General features: G+C 41.1%; 1 protein-coding gene across 1 annotated transcript in view; it reads right to left on the minus strand.

Annotated features, from left to right (window-relative positions):
* KIDINS220 (kinase D interacting substrate 220) overlaps nucleotides 1–24765 on the minus strand; it is a 77481-nt gene that overhangs the window by 36729 nt on the left and 15987 nt on the right. The window contains exons 8-21 of the mRNA XM_023533601.1: nucleotides 23848–23946; nucleotides 22482–22580; nucleotides 21487–21664; nucleotides 18831–18995; nucleotides 17660–17839; nucleotides 16724–16889; nucleotides 15238–15389; nucleotides 14790–15079; nucleotides 13935–14075; nucleotides 13006–13249; nucleotides 12776–12864; nucleotides 11188–11332; nucleotides 9587–9749; nucleotides 1474–1618 (exon numbers count right to left, since the gene is read on the minus strand). Of these exons, the coding sequence (XP_023389369.1) occupies nucleotides 1474–1618; nucleotides 9587–9749; nucleotides 11188–11332; nucleotides 12776–12864; nucleotides 13006–13249; nucleotides 13935–14075; nucleotides 14790–15079; nucleotides 15238–15389; nucleotides 16724–16889; nucleotides 17660–17839; nucleotides 18831–18995; nucleotides 21487–21664; nucleotides 22482–22580; nucleotides 23848–23946 (2256 nt within the window). The remainder of the gene's footprint in view (nucleotides 1–1473; nucleotides 1619–9586; nucleotides 9750–11187; nucleotides 11333–12775; nucleotides 12865–13005; nucleotides 13250–13934; nucleotides 14076–14789; nucleotides 15080–15237; nucleotides 15390–16723; nucleotides 16890–17659; nucleotides 17840–18830; nucleotides 18996–21486; nucleotides 21665–22481; nucleotides 22581–23847; nucleotides 23947–24765) is intronic.

A 24765-nucleotide genomic window follows, 5' to 3' on the forward strand; every position in this document is an offset into this window, starting at 1 on the left:
TGCAGTTACTAGACACAATCAGAACTGAATAGAGCATTCATTTGGGGTTTTACATAAGCTGATGAGAGGTTTGCATTTTTTTAATAGAAAAGATCAATTCAATCCTCTGGAAATTTTCCTATCTGCTGTCACATTCTCACTGATAAATCATAAATGATTCTAAATATTTGTTTGAAAATAAATAACCTATCTGAAAATAAAAAAACAATGAGTTTAGTTCTGTATTTCTAACATCTCAGACCTACTGCCTAGCTGTGTGGTTGCAGACCATCTCCCGGCTTCCAGAAACACGCCCGAGGAAGCCCAAGCAGCTCGGGCTGTGTCACGGCGGTGAACGCCCGCTCTCTGCCTCCCGGAGCCAGGAAATAATCCAGGCGGCGTGCCCAGCCCAACGTGTGGCATGTGCTGACGGCTCGAGTGATCTCAGCTAGTACTTTTGTTAGCATGTGCTCAGCACATCATCAACTCTCTATCTATTTAATAAACACACTCAAAATGTTTAACATAACAAAAATGGAGTCCCACTAGGTCACACTATTTTTAAATAATACTGACAACAACCTGTAAGCATAAACTGAAGTGGGAGGGGTCTGCCCAGTGTGCCGATGGGAAGCGACGCCAAAAAATGATGATAAACCTAAGAAACTTTAAAATGAAGCTGAACTGAAAGTTACAGGGAGATGCCTATGAAAACACGGAAGTTAGTATCACCTGACAACAGGCAGAAACTGCTAGGTGTTGGCTGAAATGCCTAATCTCCATTCAATCTTTGCGGACCAAGCCCCAGGGATTTCTGGTATAATAACAAAGGGAAGTTACCCACATTTAGAACCAAAGAACAAGTGTCTGTGTGGACAGTATTCTTTTCAAGATAGGATGAGTCTTCTTGTTTACTCGTTTACTCCCTTCCCCCAATCCACGCTTCCTTAATCCAAATGTCATCATCATATTTCTTTTCTCTTTCAGAAATACCCACTACTGACCACTCTATGCCAGGAGTATCTAGATGCAAGGACTTCGGCAGGGTTTAAGGAAGTTACAGCCCAGGAAGTCAGCAGACTAGTTCAGGAAACAAATACTAAAGAAGAGCAATGCAGGTATTTGTAAAAGGATAACTACCATAGTGCTAGGAAGGAGCCCGTATGTAATGAGCACATCTAACAAGATCCTGGAGGATAGGGATGTCAGCTTACAAAGAGCTCCCCAGGGCATTTAAGATGAGACCAGAAGCATGGGGGGTGGGGAGGGGAAGATGGGCGGGAGACAACTGCAGGTGGGAAGGTGACACAGTCCAGGGAGAATGCATGAAAAGGGGCTGGAGCCACACTAAGATCGTTTGGAACGTCAGATAAACCTGGTTACTGTATGTAGAATGTGGACCACTTATGTCTCTTTATCCTTAGAGCCCAAGGTGACATGCAAGCACGTCGCTTCCGCCTTACATGCTCAGGAATCATCGCAGTACTACTGTACCAGTCCCGACGCTATGGGAACCTCCTTCCATCCCCCCTCAACCAGGGGCTTAAACATGGGGGCGGAGGAACAGGCCAGGCAGCTGGCAAGTCCAAGAAAAAGAAGGTGATTTAAAAATGATCCATAAAGTAGGCTTAAAATCCTTCTATTAAAAAATAAAGAATAAATGATCTTAAGAAACAAGAAACTTATAAAAAGAGACACACAAAGGGAAATCAGTCACATAAAGTCTCGCCAATGCTTAGGATAACTGGTTTCCTTTTGGTACACTGCCACAAGACTATAAATGACATTCATTTCTTAGCCTTCGCCTATTCGTGCAGTGCCATTGTGTGTCATCCTCTGTCACTCATTTCATCTCTACTGTGGGTCACCGCCTACTTTCTGCATGACACGTCATTTATCCTAACTGTTCCATCCACATTCATTCCTATCCTTTCCAGCACGGGATTCTCAGAGTGCACTCCCTCGGGCCAACAGGGTCCCCAAACACAGGCCAGGTTACACTGAATCGATGGAGCAATGGGCACCTCAGAGTATACAGGGCACAGGCGCAATTTTTCCAAGAGCTTGGAATGGATCTGCCCTTTCCTGAGGGTAAAAGCCAAAGTCCTTACAATGACCCTCCAAAAGCTGTCCATGACCTACACCCCCTGACCTCGCTGACCTCCATGCTCTGCACCTCACTGAATCCCCTCTGGCCACCCCAGATCCCTGTTGTTGCCATTTCTAGAACATCGCAGGCACTCTCTGGCCGTAGGGCCTTGGTCCAAACTGTTCCCTCTGCCTGGAAATGCTTTCCCAGAGTATCTGCTTGGCTAAGTCTCTTGCCCTCTCCAAGTCTTCGCTCAAACACTCCCCACCTCAGGGACTATCATGAACCTCTCAAGAAATGCAGAATCCGCACACCGCTGCCTCCCGCTAACTCTGTTCCATTTTGTGTTTTTTTCCAGAGCACTTGTCGCCCTTAAACTTGCTTTGCAGTTATGTATTATAGGTATTATTTCCCATCACTTGCTGTTAGAGTAAGCGCCTCAGGCAGGGATCTGTGTCTGTTTTGCTCATGGATACATCAAAGCTCTTAAAACGGTGCCTGGTCCATAAAAGGTGCTCAATAACTATTTTCTGAATGAATGAATGAAGCTTTCTCCCATTAATTTTGCTCACACCTTTGGGTGTTAATACAAGTCTAATAGCAACAATAAAACAAAGAAGTAGCAAGATATACAAATAGATCAATTCAAAAAACAGTCAAAGATGTCTAGTTTAATGTTTTATTTTTCCCTCCAAAAAACGAAAGTAGACATGATATCGAAATGAATTTAAAAATTCTGCCCTTCACCTTCATCTATCTTTAGGAACCTGCATTTTCCAGCTAATTTCCACAGAGACAATGAATAAGAATAAACAATGCACAACCAGAAATGCACCACGTCAAGCAGACAGAACTGAACTAAGATTCTTAACTATATATAAAAAACACTGAAGCAGTGTTTGGAATAAATATATTATCTCAAACCTAAATAGAGAAAAATAATCAGTACGAAGAATATACTTTGTACTACAAAGATGAGACAACTTCACACATCTTAATTAACTGTTAGTGTCCAATTTTTCATGCTATTGAAATTCATAATTTAAGTCCACATGCAAAGAAACAAATCCATGCATAGTCTGGGCCACATTATGGGGGTTGGGGACCACTGATAACGCCCCCAGAACATGGGGAGAGGAAGCAGGGCAGTGAGAGCTGAGAGGCATGAGATAACCAGAAGTGATCAGATTAAGCTGATAAAGACTTTGGCTGAATATCAAGAAGAAATATCATGATGCAACGTTTTACTACAGAAATGTCTTAAGAACAGAAATACCACTACTTGAATAATCTAAAGATACTGAGTTTAATACATGATAAATTAAATGGCTATAGTGTCTATTCAGCAAAAAGCTATTTCAATAAAATGAAAAATGGCTACCATTCTAAAGCTCTCTCAAAACATTCAATTGTTTTTTTAAAAAATAAAAATAAATTTTAAAAATAAAAGAGTACTGAAATAAAATATGGCATCTTTATCACAAAACTATTCTGACCATATCGTCCTGAGTAAAAGACTTCTTGAGCAGTGTCAAAACAAAAATTTTAAACATTACCTTCATGAAAACTATTTGATCTTTTTAAAACCTCTATCATTGCTTAAAATGCTTAAAAAATACCAGAAATAAAGTTTTATACTAAAATGTTTCAATGGTTGTCTAAAACGCTATAATAAAAAGTAGACAGAAAATCTTTATCTACAGTTATTTTATTTCCTTTCTTCTTACTAAATGTATGTTAACCAAAAAAAAAAAAAACCCTCAAATGATCTAGACAAAAGCTTTTAGCTCAACACATAATTGCAAGAAAATTACAATAATTGTACCAATTAAAATAATCTTGAGTGAACAGTATGTCATCTTCATGTTCCAACGGTTTACACAGGGATCTACTTAATGAGCTGAAATTGCTTTCCAGTGTTAGTATCAAATGTCATTTGTTAAAAGTTGAACAATTTAGAAAATAATTTAACAAAGCAATTTTACCAAACACCAAGAACCAACATTTTCTTTTTCAGCCGAATAAAGCAAGCAGATGTGTCATCAAATTGCTATAAAAATAAATGAGGCTTTTTACGGACTAAAAAAATTTTACTACTAGTGTTAAAAATACTATTTTCTGATTGTTTTTACCAAATCAGATTTCTTCTAATAAATGAATATCAATTACATAGTGCTGCTTGTCTGCTGTAAATAAAACTTTTTATTATTCAAATGACAAGCAATAGCATCAAAGAACTCAACTATAGTTAACTAGAAACAGTCATTGAAACTATTCTAACATATTCCAATATATGATTTTACAATAAGTTGATCAAATTGTCTCCCCAGTTTTTCAAATCATCTTAAATTTAATTATTTTAAGTCGATTTCTTAATGAATTCTCAGTCTTACTACATTGTCTTTTTCTCTTCCATAGACTATCTATAAAACACTCCTAGTATTTGTAGACACATAAGACATACTTCTCAAAAAAAAAAAAGTATCTCAAAATCACTCTGAATCCAACCCACTCATAGATGGCAGCCCCAACTGCTGAAGTCTAAAATGAATTTAATGGCAAAGCAAAGTCTCCTCATCTGATTTTACTTCCAATATATAATATTCTATACTTGCTTGAATGAAATAGTCCCTCTACAAGCTAGTTTAATTACACGATAAAAAACACCCCCCTCAAAAATATTTCTTTTGTCAAACATCATCTTATATTTTAGTTACTTGTATCTCTTCCACTGCTTTAAAATTTCTTTTTATATTTTTAACTCATAGAAAAGTTGAAAGAACAGAACAACAAACACCCAAATACGCCTCGCCTAGATTCACAAATTAAAATACACTTTGATACACCTGCTCTCTCCCTCCTCCGCTGTGTGTGTGCGCGCGTGTGTGTGTGTGTGTGTGTACACTCTAGTCCCCTTTATCTGTGGTTTTGCTTTCCGTGGTTTCAGCTGCCCACAGTCAACCATGGTGCAAAAACATTAACCGGAAAATTCCAGAAATAAACAAATAAATCATCAGTTTTAAATTGTGCGCTACGCTGAGTAGTGTGATAGAATCTCGCTCCATCTCACTTGGAACATGAACAGTCCTGTGGTCCAGCATCTCTCCCCATACATGGTACCCACTGGCTGGTCATTTAGTAGCCCTCTGGGTTATCAGATCAACTGTGGCAATATCACAAGGCTTGTGTTCAAGTCACCCTTATTTTACTTAAGAATGGCCTCAAAGCACAAGAGTAGTGATGCTGGCAACTTGGATATGCCAAAAAAAAAAAAAAAAAGCCATAAAGTGCTTCCTTTAAGTGAAAAGGTAAAAACTCTTGACTTAATGAGGCATTTTACCATGTCACATCATCATGAGAAGGATGAGTGAAGTACAATAAGATATTCAGAGAGAGACCACATTACATAACTTTTGTTACAGTATATTGTTATTACTTTATTATTAGTTATGGTTGTTAATCTCTTATGGTGCATAATTTATATACTTTATCATAGGTATGTACGCATAGGAAAAAACAGTGTGTACAAATATGAATATAGATATATGGTCCAGTACCATCCGTGGTTTCAGGCATCCACTTGGGGTTTTAGGATGTGTGCTCCATGGATATGTGTGAGTACTACTGCACACACACATGTATAATATATAAACATACATAGATACATATACAAACATATATCTACATACAATTACATAAAACACTTTTTTTGCCAAACCATCTGTAAGTGTATTTCACACCAAAATACTTCAGCATGCATCTCCCTAAAACACCACTACCACGCCTAAGGAAATGAATAGATTCAAAACCTCAGATTCTTCAATTACCGCCAAAATGTCCTTCTGTACTCTATTTTTCTCCTGATACAGATTCCAATCACAATTCGCACTTTGCATTAGTCTCCCCCAGTGGCCAATACGGAGTCCGAGCCAGCTGTCTGGTGGAATGCTCCACATTCTGGATTTATCTGGCTGTTTCCTCACGATTAGAGTCAGAGTGAAGCATCTCTGGCACCAATCCCCCGCAGGTGATGTGGTACCCTCTGCCGCATTTTATCTAGAGGTATGGGACGCTATGCATCTGGTTACGATGCATTAATGTCTTGACCATTCAATAAAATGCGGTGACAGCCGGCTCTGTCCATTGTAAGGGCACTTCCTCTTTGGAACACGAAGGGACCCAAGAAGTGGTATTCTGAGACTATGGAGCATCCTGTAGCCCAACAACCCTCCCCCAATGGTGTTCGACACTACTGATGATCCTTGCTCAAATCAGTTACCAGAGTGAGAGTCAAAAATGTTGATTTTTCTATTTTACTCATTCCTTCCACATGTTAGCTGGCATTCTCCTACGATCTGAGCACAAACAGCAACCCCTTTTTTCCTCTCTTCTAAGTATCACTACGGGCTCAAGGATTTTTTTTTTCAATGTTATCATCTGTTACTATCAGTTTTCCTCATGATGGGCCCCAGTGTGAAAGGTGCTCGGTCCTGTGCCCTCTCTCCAGACCCCACTGTTTGACAACGTCCTTCCTTGCTTTCTGGCACAACCATACAGGCTCACCTTGAGCCTTCCCCACTTTAGGTCTGGAACTAGCCACTTCTCCAAGGCGTCCCGGGTCTCAGGAACCAAGATCTAGGCTCCAGGTGTGCTCACAAGTTTGGGGTATTTTTGCTTCTAGGCCCTTTCAGTAGACAAAGCCAGGAGAAAGCTCATTAAAATTATGAGTTATTATTTAATATCTCCAAAGCCAATCGAATATCATAGTGTTCTTCCTCAATTTCATTCATTCGATATTTTTATCTCCTTGGCTGGAGACAGGCTGGTATGGACCCACTGGGTGAAAGATATAGGTTCCCCAAAATAGCTATCTATTCATTTACTCTACCCTACAACATACTCAAAAGGATTTCAGAAGTATAACAACAATATTACCAACCATACACCTAATAAGTTCAAGATTTCTATGCAGTTAAATTTTGTCCTCAAAATACATTCTACTAAGAATAGTCAGAGTACTGAGTTCAAAGGTGCTTGAATTATTTTATCTGTATGATTATGTCATCAATTTCATATACCCTTAAGATCATTTATTTCTGTTTGTAGTCAGTATAAGGGTTTGCCTTTTTCCATCCTAACTTTTATTTTTAAAATGATCTGAAATCAAACTATATAAAAATGTACATTCGGAGGCATCTCATTTCCCATCTAAGCACCTCTATAGGTAAACATTTTTAGTTTCTGGTTTATCTTCCTGTGGGTTTGTTTTGTATTTTTACAGGAAAAGAATCCATATCTTGGTATTTCTATATGGATGTTTTTAACCTACCTTCTTATGCAAACAGTAGCATGTTATATACTCTTTTGCACTTTGCCTTTTTCACTTAATAATATATCCTGGAAATTCCCCCATGTCAAATCATAGAGTTTGTCCTCATTCTTTTCTATGGTTACAAAACACTCTATTATGATAGATGTGCCCTGATTTATTCATCCAATGTTCCTGTAAATGTGCGATTAAGTTATGCTGCTACAGATAACATCGCAATAAACAACCCTACACAAGCACTGTTTTGTATTTGTGGAGGCGTAGGCTCAGAGTAAATTTCTATAAGTGAGATTGCTAGATCAAAAAGTAAATATATGTGTACTTGTTCACCAGTGTATCTCCAGCACCTACTATCCAAACAGTAGACACTTACTAAATTTGTGCTGGACTGAACTGAAATGTAAGTTTTTTAGAGGACTTTAGAAATCTTTTGTTCATTTTCACCTCCCTCCTGCTTCTATCTCCTGAGGACGCAGCTTTCTCTCACCACTGTCCGGACTCTTAACAGCACATGTAGGGGGCCCAGTGCCCGGGAGGCCAAGCACACGGCCCTTGACAATGACAGCTGATCAACGTTTCTGTAATCCTGAGACACGGTATACTTTTAAGACACAGCAGACTTCTGAACATTACATTTCATTAAAGGGAAATGAAGAGACTGACTCGAGTCCTATTCTCGACCAAAACCAAAAACTAACCTGGACTATTTACTGTTACAAGACAGACAAACAGATGGATAGATGAATGGACAGATAGAAGAGAAAAAGAAGGAAAACTGAAAAAAGGTGATAACTAATAGTTTATTTTAAATAGGGAAAACTGATGTTTTCTTGAAGGCAAAAAATCGTAGAAAAATAATACATTACAGTAATGTCTGCTTAAAAGGTCAGCTGTTATTGGAATAAGACAATTTATATTAAACATCTTATATATTAAATATTAAGTAGCAAATAGAATATTAATATCTGATGATATTCTAGAAAGAAAACATGCAAAAACTTCAGATACCTAGGTTCATCATAAAAAAAAAAAAAATCTCAGTTTCTTCAGTACTTCGGACAGCGCCACAGCTTCGGGAGTTTAAACGCTAAAAGCCGCTGAGGGGCGGCCAGTACATGGACAGGGACCCTGGGGCCAGGCGCCTCATTTCAAACCCCAGCCCCATCACCTCCTGCCATGAGACTTACAGCAAGTGGCGTACCTTTCTGAGGCTTCAATTTTCTCATGTGTAAAATGAGAATAATAGGACCTACTGCCTCCAAGACCGTGAGAATAAGAAGAGTTAAACTCTAAGTGGTTTAGAACAGTGACAGGCACAGAAGTAGTTCGTAGAGTCTGACAGACCTGGGTTGAAAGAGCTCTGCTACGTGAGACCTGTGTGGCCTTGGGAAGTCACTGAAACTTTGTGACCCACGATCCTCCTCGTTTATCACTTGGAACCATTCTAACCACCTCCCTGAGCTTCACAGAGACTGCAGACCAGCGCGAAGGCGGAGCAGAGAACCTGGCACTGAGGAAGGCAGGCTGGGGTACAAACGCCCAAAGGAGGGGCTGCTAATGGCAAGCCCCCACCATCCCCCGAGACAAGGACCCACGAGACAGCCAGCTCTCCCGCGCCCACGCTTCAAGTTTCTTCCAAATACTCTACTCTAGGAACAATGCCAACTCAGACAAAAAGCACGCTAAGAGTCCAGGTCCCGGGTCCTAAGTGAAGGCTGAGGCTTTCTTCAAACGTACTTTTATTTACACAAAAATGACAGCGTCTTAGTATCGAAGGACTGACTACCTGTCCATGCCGATTAGGGCTTCATGTAAAAATATATCATGTGACTACCAAATCCCATTATATTGGTGTGAATTATTATTAAGAAGTTAAGACTTTTAAAAAGTAAACTGCTCATCTAGCCAATATTCATAATTACACAGTACCTGTGTTATGGTACAAACATTTATTCATGAAATAAAATGTTTTACTACACAAATAAAGCTGTAAATTTTATATAATGGGATATACACTTATGTAATAGAACTCAAAAATTATGAAGGAATTAACGAGATTAGTTGAATCCAGAAGTGTATGTTTTATACATATTATTTTGTATTCATTTTGCTTTATACGCATTAACTCTTTTCTGAAAAGTCAACTCGATCTAAGATAAAGTTAAATACAAGGAGATCAGAGAAAGCACCTTTCATAGATGGTTTTCAGCGTCATCTGGTCCGGAATACCTTCAGTCTCTTCTAAGTATAATATGAGCCACGATGTCCGGTACGGCCACTGCTCGGTAAGGTTGATCCAGCTGGCAAGCCTGTCCCAGTTGAAACTAATCTGATTGGCTCTCAGTAATCGCCCTTTAAGGAATATAAAAACATTTTTTAATTCATAGATGTGTAGTGTTGTGTTAAGCAAAACATTTAGTATATTCACAATTTAACTTTAAATTCTTAAAACTTGCCACTTAACTTACACAGTAAATTCCAACCTACCATTTATATGGTTTCTATAATTCAAAGTGCTCTCCTGGAAAGTTCCTAGGGCTCAAACCCTACTCTGCTTACTTCTAAAGTAATTTTTGTGTGGCTGGACCACACACATGCAGGCAAAAATCCTTCAGAAGTGTGTGTGTCAGGCAGTCTTGACACTGCCCACAATCACACAGCAGAACATCAGTGCACCTATGATGGGCCCATCCTCTAGGGCAGAGGTCCCCAACCCCCCAGGGCCACAGACCAGTATTGTCCATGGCCTGTCAGGAACCAGGCCGCTCAGCAGGAGGTGAGCAGCAGGAGGGCGAGCAAGTGAAGCTTCATCTGTGTCTGCAGCCGCTCCCCAGCGCCAGCATCACCGCCTCAGCTCCACCTCAGATCATCGGGCGTTATTCTCACAGGAACGTCGGTCCCCGGTACCACAAAGGTTGGGGACCGCTGCCCTAAAGTACTGCCTAAGAGCAAACTGGTGGTTCTTAAACAAATCCAAATATGCTGAACCATTCCTGTTTTATTAAATGTGCAATCCCATATATTTTCATTTTTAGATACTAAGGGCAGCCTATGTAAGAAATCTACCAAGTATGTTATAATGTGTTTCTAAGATTTGTTTACATATTTTTTAAAGCTCCTGTCTATCCCTGAGGTTTTCTGAGGACTCTAAACCAGCATTCTGACACTGGGCACGCGCTCATGTGGACAGCTACAATCATCGACCTTTTAAAACCGAAGTCTTATTTCCCTGCTTCATCATTTTTTCCTTGATTTTGTTGGGATTCTGGACCGCTGATATTGTTTTTTCATTTTAAACACTGTCAGTTTTACTTGACCATTATCAGCTTAGCTTATACCTATTTGCTTTGGTTCAAATACGAATTATCCCTTTCCTTACCACCAACAGATAGGCATAATCCCCCCACTCAATTCCTCCCACATCCTCAGCCCCTCGCTCCCTCAGCAAATCTGCTGATACGTGCATCCCTGGATTCTCTTTTCCTTGGCAAGCAGGGTCTGGTCTGCTAGATCAGTGGCACAGTCTTTACCTGCAATCCAATTAAACCTGAGATGAAATAAAAGGATTTTTTTTTGAATCATAAGTTTTAAAATAATAGTGCACAACTGATGTATGATTTTTCTTGTCAAAACTAATATTGGTTTTATTAGATACACTTAATGCAAATAAAACTGGTATTTAGCAGCAGAAACATAAATACAGAGTAAATCCCTTTGTTTCCAAAACTGCGTTGTACTGTTAATGTTAAAGCTTATTGCCTAACGGAAGACAGTAAGAAACAAAAGTCACCTGTCACGGAAACAATATTAAGCAATCTTCTCATGGTCTGAGGACTTATGTCACTGAACCAGTCCTCCGTCACCAGCAGTTTTGTAAGATCGAAGGACATCTGCCGGGTGACGGTCCGCTGCATCTGCCTTCTCCGGTACGTGTCCTGAAACAGTGGGAACGTGAGGCTGTTTTATGACAATGACAAATCTAAAATTGTGATCAAAGAGGAAGGCTATGTAATAAAAAGTGACAGCAGTAGTACTCCGAGGCAGACTCTTTCCAGGAAAATTATACAGTAGCATCAGCAGCAACTGCATCGAATGCTATGCTTTGGCTTCAGATGCATTTTGATTTATAGTTGCAGAGTTAGAGAAAGCTCGGTGCATTGAAGATTAAAAGCAAGCAGAAGTACAGAAAGAGAATTCGATCCAGACTCTCACAGGAGCTCAGTATTTATCTGAATCCTGAAATAAAGCAATAGACTCCTTGTCCGGTTTTAAGAACTCAGCATTTTGATTTTTAGGTTATTTTTAATGTGTGACAGCTATCTAACAGGCACGGCTGCTCTAAGCACCCTCACATCCGCATTAAATGCACTGAATTAAAGCAAGTGAATGGCTAATGAAGGCTATCCGCTGGGTGGGGTGGGGGATCCCACCAGATCAGAGGAGGACCGGGCGCAGCTCAGGGTCTCTCGTCAGAGGCCGTGAACCCAAGGGTGGTGGGTGCTATGCAGGGAGCTCGGGCCCAGGCTCCCAGGAGAGAAACTCAGAGTGGAAAATCATGCCTCTTAATTCAGTGCCATCGACTGTCTTTTATAATGATAACTTCGCATCCATATTTGTATAGGGTAGAGGCATAAAATCAGAATGTCGAAAGGTCACCGAAGACCTGTTTGTTTTTTTTTCATGTAAAATATCCAAATTTAATGGTAACAAGCTAGAAAGAAAAGAAAGGCAATGCTAATGCTAGCCTGAACATGCCAGCCTTAAGTGGCACTGTCACCATAACGTACGTCCTTTCTTGTCGTACTCCTTTGTTCCATACGAAAGGGAGTTCTAGGAATGGGATAGGGCAAGGACAGCTGGAATGTCCCAGGAGAAACCCAAGGTGGCTGGGAAGGGTACGAAATCACTGTGTGGGGACGGAAGCACTAGTCACAGCTCACGAACATTAGGGAAGGGGGAAGGCCGACAGGAAGACAAGGCACGGGGCTTTCCTCGCACTACATGCCTCTTTACCCCACAGAGACAGGGTGGCGACGGGCGCCTGGAATGAATACAGGGGTTCTCAGGCCTGGGTGACATCACTGGGGCGCTTGAGACCCTCCCTCTCAGAGAATCTGAATCAATCGGCCTTGAGTCCGGAGCGGCACTTGGGCTGGGAACGGGCTGGGAGAGGAGAGGGCCGCCTGTACAGCGCAGCTACACGGCTGTGGGCTCAGCCTTTCCCTGAGGAGCCACTGAAGCTGCAAGAAAATTCGGTGATAAAATTTATCCGATGAGCTTAGTGCAATCCTCACAAAAGAGTATTTAAGTGACGTCGCCTTAGTATCGCTTGAATAATAGCAACACAAACACGTGACTCAAAACCGATGGCATCTTACCCGTCTATTGAGGGCTGTCTTGCTACCGAGTTTTGTCATCTCTCCAAGGCTGTTCTGTGAAACTCTTCGGTCAGCATCTTCCTGCATCCCTTAAAGATTTATCAAGAGCACCATTTGTACTAAAATTCTGTTGTACATGATATACAAAGAGAAATGAACTACCAACAAACAATATTTTTCAAGGGAAAAGGTACTTCAGTCCGAAAGTATCTGAAGAACTTGATCCTTACCTGTAGCATCTGAGCATGGAATGTCCCCGTTTGTTGTTGAAGTTACAAGAAATTTTCTCGCACTGCTTAGTCCACGACTATTAAGGAAAACAGGCAAGTGAACTATATTGCGCATGTAGTCATGTCCGTTTATATTTGAGTCACGAAGGACACTGTTGAGGTTCTGGTTAATTGCCTTTATAATAATATGTGGGTCACTTGCAAAAATGGCAATGAAAGGGCCTTTTGAAAACAGAACTCGGACCTGTAGAAGAAATGTATATCTATGGTATATATTTTAAATTATCCAACGTAATAAAAAGTCTCTTCAAAATTAGTGTTATACTTTGGTGGCTATATTTTTTAGAAACTATGTTTCATCAAAATATAAATCTATATGAAAACAAATTTCACTGACGTCTCAATCCGGATTTTTACCACCTGACAGAGATAAAACCTCCAGAGAACAATGAATCATGTCCTATTTTGAGACACTTCAGTGGTCTACACAGGAAGTAAGATCAACACACGTGTAAAATACTCATGAACACACAGGAGGTACTGGGCGCACCGGTCTCTGCCCAGTCACACACTGCTGCCTATCACACACCTCACAGAGGGCCACTGATGCATCCTGCAGTAAGAAAATAGATTCTGTGGGCTCCCTACTTGTGCCTCTGATTCTAACCATAACTATCTGGAAAGCAAAGCTGCAGGTACACTATGGTCTTCAGGGCCAGTCATTTTTCATTTTCTCTTCTGCCATTAAGCTGAAAGTGTTTAACTCTGTGATGAAACATTTACTCTTGCTATGTTTCAACATTTAAAAAATGGACTATTTTCACAAAACGAAAAGTACTATTCAAATTCCATTTGATATATTCATGAAGTCGTTCCTCTCAGCTGCCATGTATGTGACAACTACAAGTTTCAAGATGGTAAAGACGTACGGTGTCCAGCATCTGGAGCACTTTGTCCTGCTCGCACGCATCCAGCCCATCGATGATAACCACCAGCCTCGTCTGATTCTGCGTGAAGCCGTCAATGGTTTTCGCCATCCGGGCCATCAGTTCCACTTCGCACTTAAGAACCTGTGTGAAAGGAGGGGCAGACGGCGCCCAAGGCATGAGCAAGTCCAGCAGGTCTCTTGAAAAGCCTGATAGAAAGTCACCCAATAAGAAGAAAAGAAAGCCCAAGTCCTCACTGCCAGTTATAGTTCCACTTAAAGCCCTAGTGAGTGCCTTGCAATTTACAAAGTGACTTCACATAAATTGGAGCGTTTCACCCTTATAATGAAGTAGACACTGGCACGCCCATTTCTTTTTAATTATTAAACTGGGTTGAGTGACTTACTTGCCAAGATCACACGTTCTGAATGTCAAAAGACTAGGATTTAAATGCAAATCGAAACGATCTGAACACCACAGGACTGATGACTTCCCGATGGGACAGGACCTTGATCAAAGGAAGTGGCTGCAGATGTTGGAGACAGCCCCTTTTGGTTCTAAAAGTATGATGCTGTTTCACGTGTTACGTTGGTTCGATTTCCTCACTCTACCAGGCTCTAGAAGAATCTTTATTATTAGGTAGGAATTCCCATCTGTGAAATAATCAACCTGATAACTCCTTTGAGTATCTTATAAAAATCTACTTTATAGAAACATGGTATTGTTATAATTTTTCCCACTTCAAATATGCATTTCCACAGGAAAGATCTGGAATAAAACTAAAAGCGAATGCGCCGCTTAAAAAGGACGCGCCCTGAAGCCCAGACGCTCACACTCGAACAGCCGGAGAGGGCTTACTTTCATGAATCCTTCACTTTTCAACTTGTGCAGCTTGGAGGCAGCGCTATGGAGGCGTTTCCTTTGCGAATTCAGGAGCGAGTCCAGCACCTGCCACCAGGTCCGACAATTCAGCACAAAGGCCAACCCCACAACAGATGCAATTGATATAAGGACCGCATTCACCGTCAGATGTTTGGGGTCAACTCTGAATATAGCCAGGAGAGTAATTCCAGCAATAATGCAGCCAAAGATGAAAAGGAAGATGACAAAAGATGGAAGACAGCACGTTTTTTTCCATTTCTTTTTACCTGTAAATATGACAAACGATTTTTAACAATTATTTACATATCGAGTATCTCGGAAATCCTAAACACTACACTACATACGACAGACCCGATGGTCAGTTCACGTTTTCACCAATCCTGAACCCCTCCACACACGAAAAGAAGAGGGAAGCCTTCCTTACCCTGCGTGTCTTCAGTCTTGAATACACGGAAAAGCCTGGTTGCCAAAAAGCCAAACTCCCTCTCACAGGCATCCGAGAGGGTGGCGATCATTTCAGCCATGGATGTTTCTCCCCCTACACTGGACAGCCGATTGTAATCTGTAAACAAGAACCTTCGGGGCAGGGAAAGGAAACATTACTCAGATCCCTAAAGACGCCAATATGCGTCATCTAAAATCATGTACCCTATTATTTTATGTCTCTTTCAAAATATTGTTTTTAAAATTCTAAGGAGAGAAAAAGAACTTGGAATTAGGTATCTTCCACTTCTAACATTTGACGTACTTTTCTTAGGAAAAGACAATAACAAAAGTTAAATGTAGCGGAGCTATATAAAGAAATGCAGACTAAAGGCCGGAGGAGAGAAAAAGCTGTAACGGAGTTAAGACAAGGAATCCGACACCTCGGCACCTCGTGACACAGTGATGAAAACGCGGCACGCACAGGGGGTGCAGCCACGACAGCTGCACTTTAGAGAAAGTTTTCTGAGCACCGGCTGCAAAGATGAGAACCTGGAAAAATATTCTAGTCCTGAAGACTATAATCTTTGATCACACTGTGCTGTGCTGTGCAGTCTTCATTTCAGCTATTTTAATTGTTCTTTTTTTTAATCACCTCATTAACTTGTGTTTATTTTCTGCAAAAAATATTTTTCCCTTTTATTCTGTCTTATTTTTAACTTTTTCATTTTAACGTTTCATTTTTAAATTCTTTTCTTAATACTTAATCCATTACTTCTAAGTTTTTCTCCTTATTTTTTACATATTATGGCTGTCATGTTTTATCTGGTTCAGCCTATTTATTTCCATCTGAAATTACACGTATTGTATCTTATAACTTTAACTGTTTTGCCAATCTCCACTGAATTTCCTCGCCCTCGGCTCCCTAATCTTTCCCCGTCCGTTCCCCTGGAGCCCAGCTCCTCCCCTGTGCTCCCTGGCGCATGTTGTTCATCTCTCTGAACGGTTTTCTCACACGCTTCCTATTTGACATCGATAATTTTAGACGGGCAGGTAAATCTATTTCCACCGACGAGGAGAGCAGCTTGGAGCGCAAGCTGAGGTGCCGCAGTTACACGACGACTAACGTAGGGGTGCCGGGGCCCCATGCTAGGTGCCGCACTCTGAATTCGAAGTGCGCCCAAAGGACACCAGCAGGTGCCACAAGGCTGGGGAGGGAAAGGGGTTTACGTGCAAATAAAACGTGGTCAAAGTTACACAGATTCCTTACGGAAGGGCGCCTCTGACCTTCAATGCACAAGAGGGAGACGTGACATGTAGTATCTCCCAGCGCGCGGGACCAGGCATGCTCGTGTGTTTGATTTCTCATGTAAAAAGCTTCAAGGACCAATGTTTTCTTTTGAAATGTACATTCAGAAATGATGCATTATGAACTTTATTTTGCTTCACCTCATTAAAAGTTACTTCTGTCAACGGGACCCACTCACCTCACGGGTAAAGCTTTAGTGGTTTGCTCGGGCAGTTCCGGCGGATTCACGAACATCAGTTTGAGGAGGAGTTCCAAATACCCGATGTGTCTGGCCAGCCTGGTACTGAGGACCCAGGCCCAATTCCAGCTCTCTCCTTCCCTTCGTCCACCAAAGTAAATGACGACTGAAAGTCACAGTTTAAAGAAAAATTATCCAAAACAATTCTTTTCTCCAAATAGTCAAATAACAAGTAATGACACGCAGGCTTTCCTAACTTTTCACAGTCCCATGCTATTTCCTAACTTTTCCTCAAAGAATTACTCAATTAATGAAACTCCTCAAAAAGAGAGAAGGTGTATGATAAATGGAAAGTAAACAAATCGAAATATGACTTAAGAAACACGACAGAAAGATAATGCCTTAAACAGAAACACATCACTTAGCTCAGATTCCAGTGCAAATGACTGGGGTTGTCACTATTTGCAGCTACTGAAGTTACTGGTTCTTCCAACAGTAAATCTATTGCCTTTCTTACAACTAAAGACACTCCAAGAGCAGGGATTATATATTTTTACTTTGCTTTTAGATAAAATAAAAATTACGACCATGATTAAGATGCTCAAGAGCATGCCAGTGGTGGCTGTGAAGACTTGTTTTCAAAAAAAAAAAAAAAAGATTTCAATATAAATCATCAGTTAACATATAAAAGGGTAAGTATAATAAACCAGAGTCCTGCCTCAGTATTGACAAGTGGAAGACTCGTCTTTAAAGATACTCCAGCCAGGTAATGGACAGCATTCCTCTAAGCCAACTTATAAAACAGCAAAAGATCAATTTTCTAACCTAATTATGAAAATCACAGTTTTTAAGAGAGATGTAGATATCTCTGAAGTAAAATAATGAGTCTTGACATTTCCTACATTTTAGAAAAAGATTAATAAAGCAAAGACTTACTAAAAAATATGTATAAGAGAGCCAGGAAGCTCAGGGACACTGCTATCCCGAGGTTTGGGTCGACCGCGAAAGCAAACAGCAAGCCCAGCCCTCCGCAAAGCAGCAGGGTCAGGAACACGATGAGCCACGAGAACTGAAAAAGGGGTTCGACCTGCTGCCCTGCAAAAGTCTTCATTTCATCTGAAAGAGAAATCAGTAAAAAATTATTCCTGTTTTGTTTAAGCACAATTCCTAACTCGATTTGAAAATTTCACATTTTCGACGTGAACATTTATTGGGCACTTACTAAGTCCCTAATAAAATGTTGCTACGGAGCCATTTTAACCAGTGCTCTCTTCTGGTAAACGTAAACATCCCACTTCCTGGGGGCACAGCTCCCCTGTCTCACCCACCCTCCTTCTTCACATAGAAGAGGCACAAAATCCTTTTTCCGATATTTCCATCTGTCAAGATTTTATTGATGTGTTTTGAGGTTTGTGTTATACAAGCAATAAGGCATTACTTCCATATATAAAACTGAAAATCAGTGTTTTGCTATGTGTCTTCACTGCGTGACCCCTTCTCCCTCCAGTCACGTTTGAGAATAGGTGCTCTTACAGGTGTGTGTTGAGCCTAAATGAGCCCTAAACGAATCATCCTACAAAAGTTGGCACAATTTTTACAGCCAATACTGAAACCTGTCCTCGAAGAATGAGTAACATTTTGCCACGCCAAAAGTGTGGGTGCTGGGGACGCGGGGAGCTTTCTAGGAAGCTCTAAATACAGGAAGCAACTAAGGGAAGTATCCAGTCTATTCTTGCAAGAGCAAACAGCCCTCTGTGCTCGAGCATGGAGTGCATGAGACGTAGGGCTGTCCAGGTGTGGCCATGCAAACTGACAAGTCTGTGAAGGACCTGAGATGATGATTATAAAGGGCACATGCAGAAACTGTGCCGCCAAGGGGGTTTGCGTGTGTTGAAACACAGCTGGTCTTTGTTTCAGAAACAGAACTCAAATGACTCTGTGCGGAGGATCAGCTGGAGGGGAGTAAAACCCTAATGCTTTCAATTCAGTAAGCAGAGTAACAAACACACACACCCACACATAAAACTCCATTTTTCTTTTCTTAAAAAAAACACACCAGAGAAAACCTTCCTATAGAAACAGACTTCACACAGACAAGGCCCTTTACCTTCCAGCTTCTTGAGCAGGAAAGATTTCCCACTCCCCCACTGCGCATACAGCCCCACACAAATGGGTGGCTGCATGGTGGGCTCGCTGAGAATGTCCGCCAGGGCGCTGCTGTACAGATCATAACCCAGCATGTCACCGTCCGTTTCCGTAGGGGACAAGTGTCCTGTAATCATAAACACACAGTTTCCTTTCATGAAAAAGACATTGCCATTAGAAAGGAAAATCGATTCTCACATATTATGTATTTAATTAGGAAAAAAAACTTACTTTAAATGCTTAGGCCTGTGGAAAAATAGGTTCAGAGAGTCTTAAATTAGTACTATATTTCACAGAACTTAAGACACCTATTGATGCATTATTATTACATAAGACTAAGAAAGAAAAACTACTGCCCAGTTGTGACACAATGCTTTCTTATGTCTTGATTATAAGACGTGTTCCAATTTCAGAGATTTTAAAAAGTGGAACAAGGTACATTTTAGAATCAATAAAATAAGATAAAAACACAAACTAGTCCATAGTAATAAACTTAATAGGTATAATACCTATATAAAGAAAGCCACAAACTGTTATTGAAAACATCCTAGATAATCAGAGAAAAAGAGACATTCTATGGTTCCCAGCAGAAAGGTTCAACGACTTAAAGACAACAACTATCCCCAAATTAATCGATCACTTCAAGGCAATTCCAATCAAAATCTATAAGAATACTTTGAAAAAGCGAAAAGAACATGTAAAAATAGCTAAGAAAAAAATGTAAAGACTACCAAAAAATAGTTATCTTTGGAGAAAAGTCAAAATATACTGTAAAGCAATGATGATTAGATCATAGAACTCACACAGGATATGAGCATAAGTGGCATTTCAAATCAGTGGGTACAGATGAATTAATAAATGGTGTTAAAAAGTCAGACATCCATTTTAAAAAAGGTAAAATTAAAACTCTATACATCTCATATCTTAACAAAAATTAATTTCTCAAAGATTAAAAAATTAAATGTAAAAAGTAAAACCATAAAATATTAGGAGAAAAAATAAGGGAAAAAAACTTTTAAAAATCTTTGCATAGAAAAGGCCTTTCTTCCTCAATGTAATAATCATAAAGCCAGAACTACAGGAAAAGACTGACAAACTACAAAAATGTGTAACTTTTGGATGAGGAATAAAAAACTATAATCACCATAAAAAAAGAATAAGCTGGGGAGAGGGATGCTACACACATAGGCTGGATATGGATCAAAATTCATAACCTACAAAGACACTTAAAATCAATTTTTAAAAAATATTAAAAGCTCAAAAAAAAAGTGGGCAAAGGATGCAAAGAAGAAAATGGCAAAAATCCAGCCTATGAACATTATTAAAAGCTCTCAATCTCACTGACAATTTTATAATGCGAATTAGAATGAGATCTTTTCTGATGGGTCTGATTAGCAAAGATTAAGGACTAGCGCCCCATGTTAGCAAGGCTGTCCACAGCTGCTCTTCGTCAACGGCCCCAGGGAGAAGGAACTGTTACAGCCATTTTGGAAAGTCTATCAAAACTGCTAACGTCCACTGACTTGCCAATTCTCCTTCTGGGAACTTACTCCAAGCAAATAACCCTGAAAGGAAGAGTTATGGGTATATGTACAAAGATGTTCACTGCAGCAGTAGTTTTTAACAGCAAAACAATCAAATAGTTTTCAATAGAGAACTGAATGTACTTAGAACCTGTGATGAAAAATTATGTAACAATTAAAATATGACATAGTTCATTATTAAAAGCTTTTATAATATGACTCGATTTTTTTAAGGCTATATACTTGGCATAAAACATTTTCAGAAAGGCAAATAAAATTCTAGAGGGTCAAACAATTATGAATTAAGAGATAGGGGACAATGGGAAATATTTCTTTTTCAATTCTAGTAGAAAACTGTTTCATATTTCAAAAGACCACATAAAAATGATGATACTCTCCATTCTTTTCAATCAAAAACTATTTTAGCATAATATGCAAGATATTATGCTAGATGTTACAGAGGACACCAAGATGAGAAGAAATAGTCCCTACTCTGAGGAACTTGAAATTTTAAAGGGAGAAAATTCTAAAAGAAATAGAATAAAAAGCCATATATAATAAGTATTTTAAAAGGAAATATAAACACAAGTGCTTAAGTATTCAAACGAGGCAAACACTGTGCTTGGTTGGGCAGGTCAGAGACAACTGCCGTGAGCCTCAGAGAGAGATGACATGACGTTACCAAGTAAAGAGCATTCCTGGGGACAGAGCAGGAGTGACCTGCAGGGGGCACGACGCAAGCAAAGGCAGAGAACTCTGAGTGCTGGGGCCACAAAGAAAACAGGACATTTTCATTAAAAGCACCAAGTACACGCGGGAGAATAATGGCGAAAGATTTTCAGAAAAGTAGACTAGATTTTCAGAAGTCTTAAAAGCTCGCTGATGGCTCTGAACATACTTCACGTAGAACGCTACAACACAATGCAAAAGAGCTTTCGACTTACGGGGTATTTTTCCACCGTAAAGTATTAACTTTCTCAACTTTTACAATCTCCAGTTAAACGATAAATGCAAAATTGCTGTTGGTCTCTTAATTTCTTCATAGAACATTCATTTCTTTGGAAAGCTCGGTCAGGAACAAAACCCAGTACTTACTGGCTCCAAATATCTGCGTTAAGATACTTTTCTGATGGCTGCAGTCAATGTTGTAGGGTGTCTCGCCTGCTTTGTTGGGCCTATACAGCAACCTCCCGTCTTTGGGGTTTCTTAAAAGAAGTTCTGCGAGTCTCCGACTCCTTCCGCGAATGGCGATGTGCAAAGGAGTGTCTCCTTTCTGCAAAAGTGTGACAGGAAGAGTGAACGTTCACGTTTTTTTAAATATAAGTGTATACAGAGTAACGAGTTTCACGTTTCTGTAAAATAACAGAAAATCTGAGCTTTCCCTATTTTTCATAGAACACGTAGATAACGTGAATGTGTATCTCCATCTTCCTGGAAATTCCCCTCTCCTAGCTGCCCTGAGGGATTACTTCTCCCACGGCCTCTGGACCGACGGCCATTCCTCTCCCCTGCCCTCAACTCACTGAACAAGGAGAAGCGACGGGCTTGCTCCCGCGGCTCCTCCCAGGCCATGGCCCCACTTCCGTCGTAGGTTCATGACCGTCCATCACCCAAACATGGATTGTCGACAGAGGCCACCCATCTTCCTCAGCTAGTCCGTATTGTTTCACAGCCCTCCCCTCCATCCGTCCACGCTGCCGCCCCGTGGAACACGAGTGCCGGGCAGGGGGCGGCACTACGGCAGGGCACGCCCACCCCGCAGGTGAACACAGGGCCAGTCTGCCCCACGCCCCCACCTGCTCAGGGTCCCCGGAGTCTTTCCTGCTTATGTGCACCAAGATCGATGCCTGGTGCCGCCCCCGTGTGGTGGCCTGTGGCAGCTGAAGGGAGGTCTGAGGCGGCTACTTGAGCACCGGCCGCCCCAGCTCAGCATGCAGTCACGACAGCCAAGGAGATGGCGCCCACACAGGTATCCCCAGCAAGCCATCTCTCCCTCCACAAGGTAAAAGCAGACCCCTTAAGTCCACCAGATACACAGGTCAGTCCACCAACAGCCTCCCAAGTCGTGTCCTCGCTGCACGGATTGTCACCTTATCCACGGCAGACACTTTGGCTCCTTTATCTAGCAGCAGCTCCACCACTTCAATGTTTCTCATCTTGGTGGCCTTGATCAGCGGCGTTTCACCATCCTGTGGGCCCAGATAAGAGCATGTGCCAGATTAATAGCGTGACCCCTAAATGTATAAAGTCACATAAATGCACATGCAAAACTTCAAATATCGGACTCTGGTACCCATCTGTATTCAAAATGTTGCCAAGAAAACATAGTTATAAAAACTAACGAGTACTTCCTCCATGACCAATCATTTGCATCAAAATTTTATATCACTCAGCCAAGTTCAGGATGTGGCTAGCTACTTTATCAGCCATTTCTGGCCACAGTCCCCTGGTCCTCACTGTGGCTGCCATTCCCCAGGCCCGCCTCCAAAATCTGGGGCAGCACCTCCCCTCCCCACCATCTCCCCACCAACCAACTGCAGCCCAGCCAGTGGACATCCAGGCAGGCCAGTGTCTAGATTCTTACAGAATCTATACCAGTGTCACTTTAGATCTGTGTCCCCTGGGACCTGTGTGTAACGGGGAAAACAACCTGATACAAGCAGTATGCTTTCGGAAAGCCTTAAGAGTTCACGTTTGCTTTCAAAATCAAATTAAGGGAAATAAGAAGAGACCATGGTTCAGCACTGAATTAGGAAAGGGAAACCTGGTCAGAAGCCACAGGTGGCCATAGTGGCTGACAGGTGATCCAAAGATAAAAAGATTGTCAAGGAACCACCTGCAAACCAGAAGGTATCCCAGGAACCTTTCTGCCCCGTGGCACTAAAGTCACCAGCACTGGTTCAGAAAGAGGCTTGTCCCGATCTCTAGCAAATGAAATAGGACTATCCGGTGGGTGACTCCATAAGTTTGCTTTATTCATTAAGAATTCCCACCACTTCCATCTAAAATTCCAAATATATCTTTCCCATAGAAAACTTATTATACACGAGGCCAAATACAATCGCTAAAGTCATATAGTTTTATATTTTTCACATGATTTCAGTAAAAGACTACAGGGCTGGTTTGGGGAACAGCTACTACTCGCCACGGTCTCTGAGATGTGTCTGCGTCCCCAACACCTGGGGTGTCAAGGAGCGCCGGGGACAGGATCTGGCCACAGCTTATGAATAGCTGGTGTTGTGTTCTCTGCACCTATTTCACTAAAGTAAGAAATTACGTGCTCTATTTCACTGTGAATCCCCAACTCCTGAAAGGATGCAACGTTATCCCTCGATTTGACACAGAACATTCCCGGTAAAAACAGTGTCATTCTATTATCGAACGAAGACGCTGGAAGAACAGGCGGGACTAACGCCCCGCGCTGAGCGCGGCTGAGAACGGAAACGCAGTCCGCACCTTCGTGCACATCTCGGTGTCGGGGTTGCACTGCAGGATGTCTCTCACCATGGTGGCATTCCCCTTCTCGACAGCCCAGTAGAGAGCAGTTTTATTGTCCTACGCAATAAAAAGGATCAACAGTCACTGCGTAGAAGATACAATGTTAGAAATTGCTATGTGTAAACATTAAACATCGTTATTAGCATTTCTACCATAGAGCATTAATAAATCTTACCAACAGCCGGCACGTTGGGGAGTAACATTAATCCTTAGGTTCTACCTTGGATTTACTTTTGAGAAATTCTTCATGAAAGACGCCTAGGAAAACTTAATATTATTTGACTGAGAAAACAGCGACCTCACGTAGTGGACACGGTAAAGTCACTTGTGCAATGCGATCAGGTTCCAGTACCACGCACTGGGTTAGAAGCATCCTGAGCTCTGCATCCTTGACAAGCCATATAAACATTCTGACCTTTCGCTTTCCAACTGCCTGATCATTTCGAAAGATCATGCACGAGACTGTTCTACGCAAACCTAAAGTGGACCGTTTCTATCATTTTTAGTTTCCTTAATCTCCATCCATTCCACACCCGTATGCCAATCTCGATCAGATCCTTTAAATCCTTATCTAGTTCAAAAAGCAAAAACAGAGCCACACAGGCCTTGAAAGCAGAGCTAAAAGACAAAATAAACTGACTGAACCTAGAAAAATAGGATTGACAGGCAAAAAAGGAGTTACGTAAAAGTCTAAATAGGTGATCCAGTAACTACCTTTTAGTGATAATATGATTTTAACCCAAAAGGTAGTGAATGACTTTCTGCTGCTGCCACATTAAGTTTCCTATACTAAAGTTTCCAGAATGGAATCTCCTCAGAAATGTACATAAGCTCCCCAGCTTCCTTAGCCTGGCGCTCACCCCTCTGGCCCTTCAC

Source organism: Pteropus vampyrus, unplaced genomic scaffold (assembly GCF_000151845.1).
Source record: "Pteropus vampyrus isolate Shadow unplaced genomic scaffold, Pvam_2.0 Scaffold105, whole genome shotgun sequence".
NCBI lineage: Eukaryota > Metazoa > Chordata > Mammalia > Chiroptera > Pteropodidae > Pteropus > Pteropus vampyrus.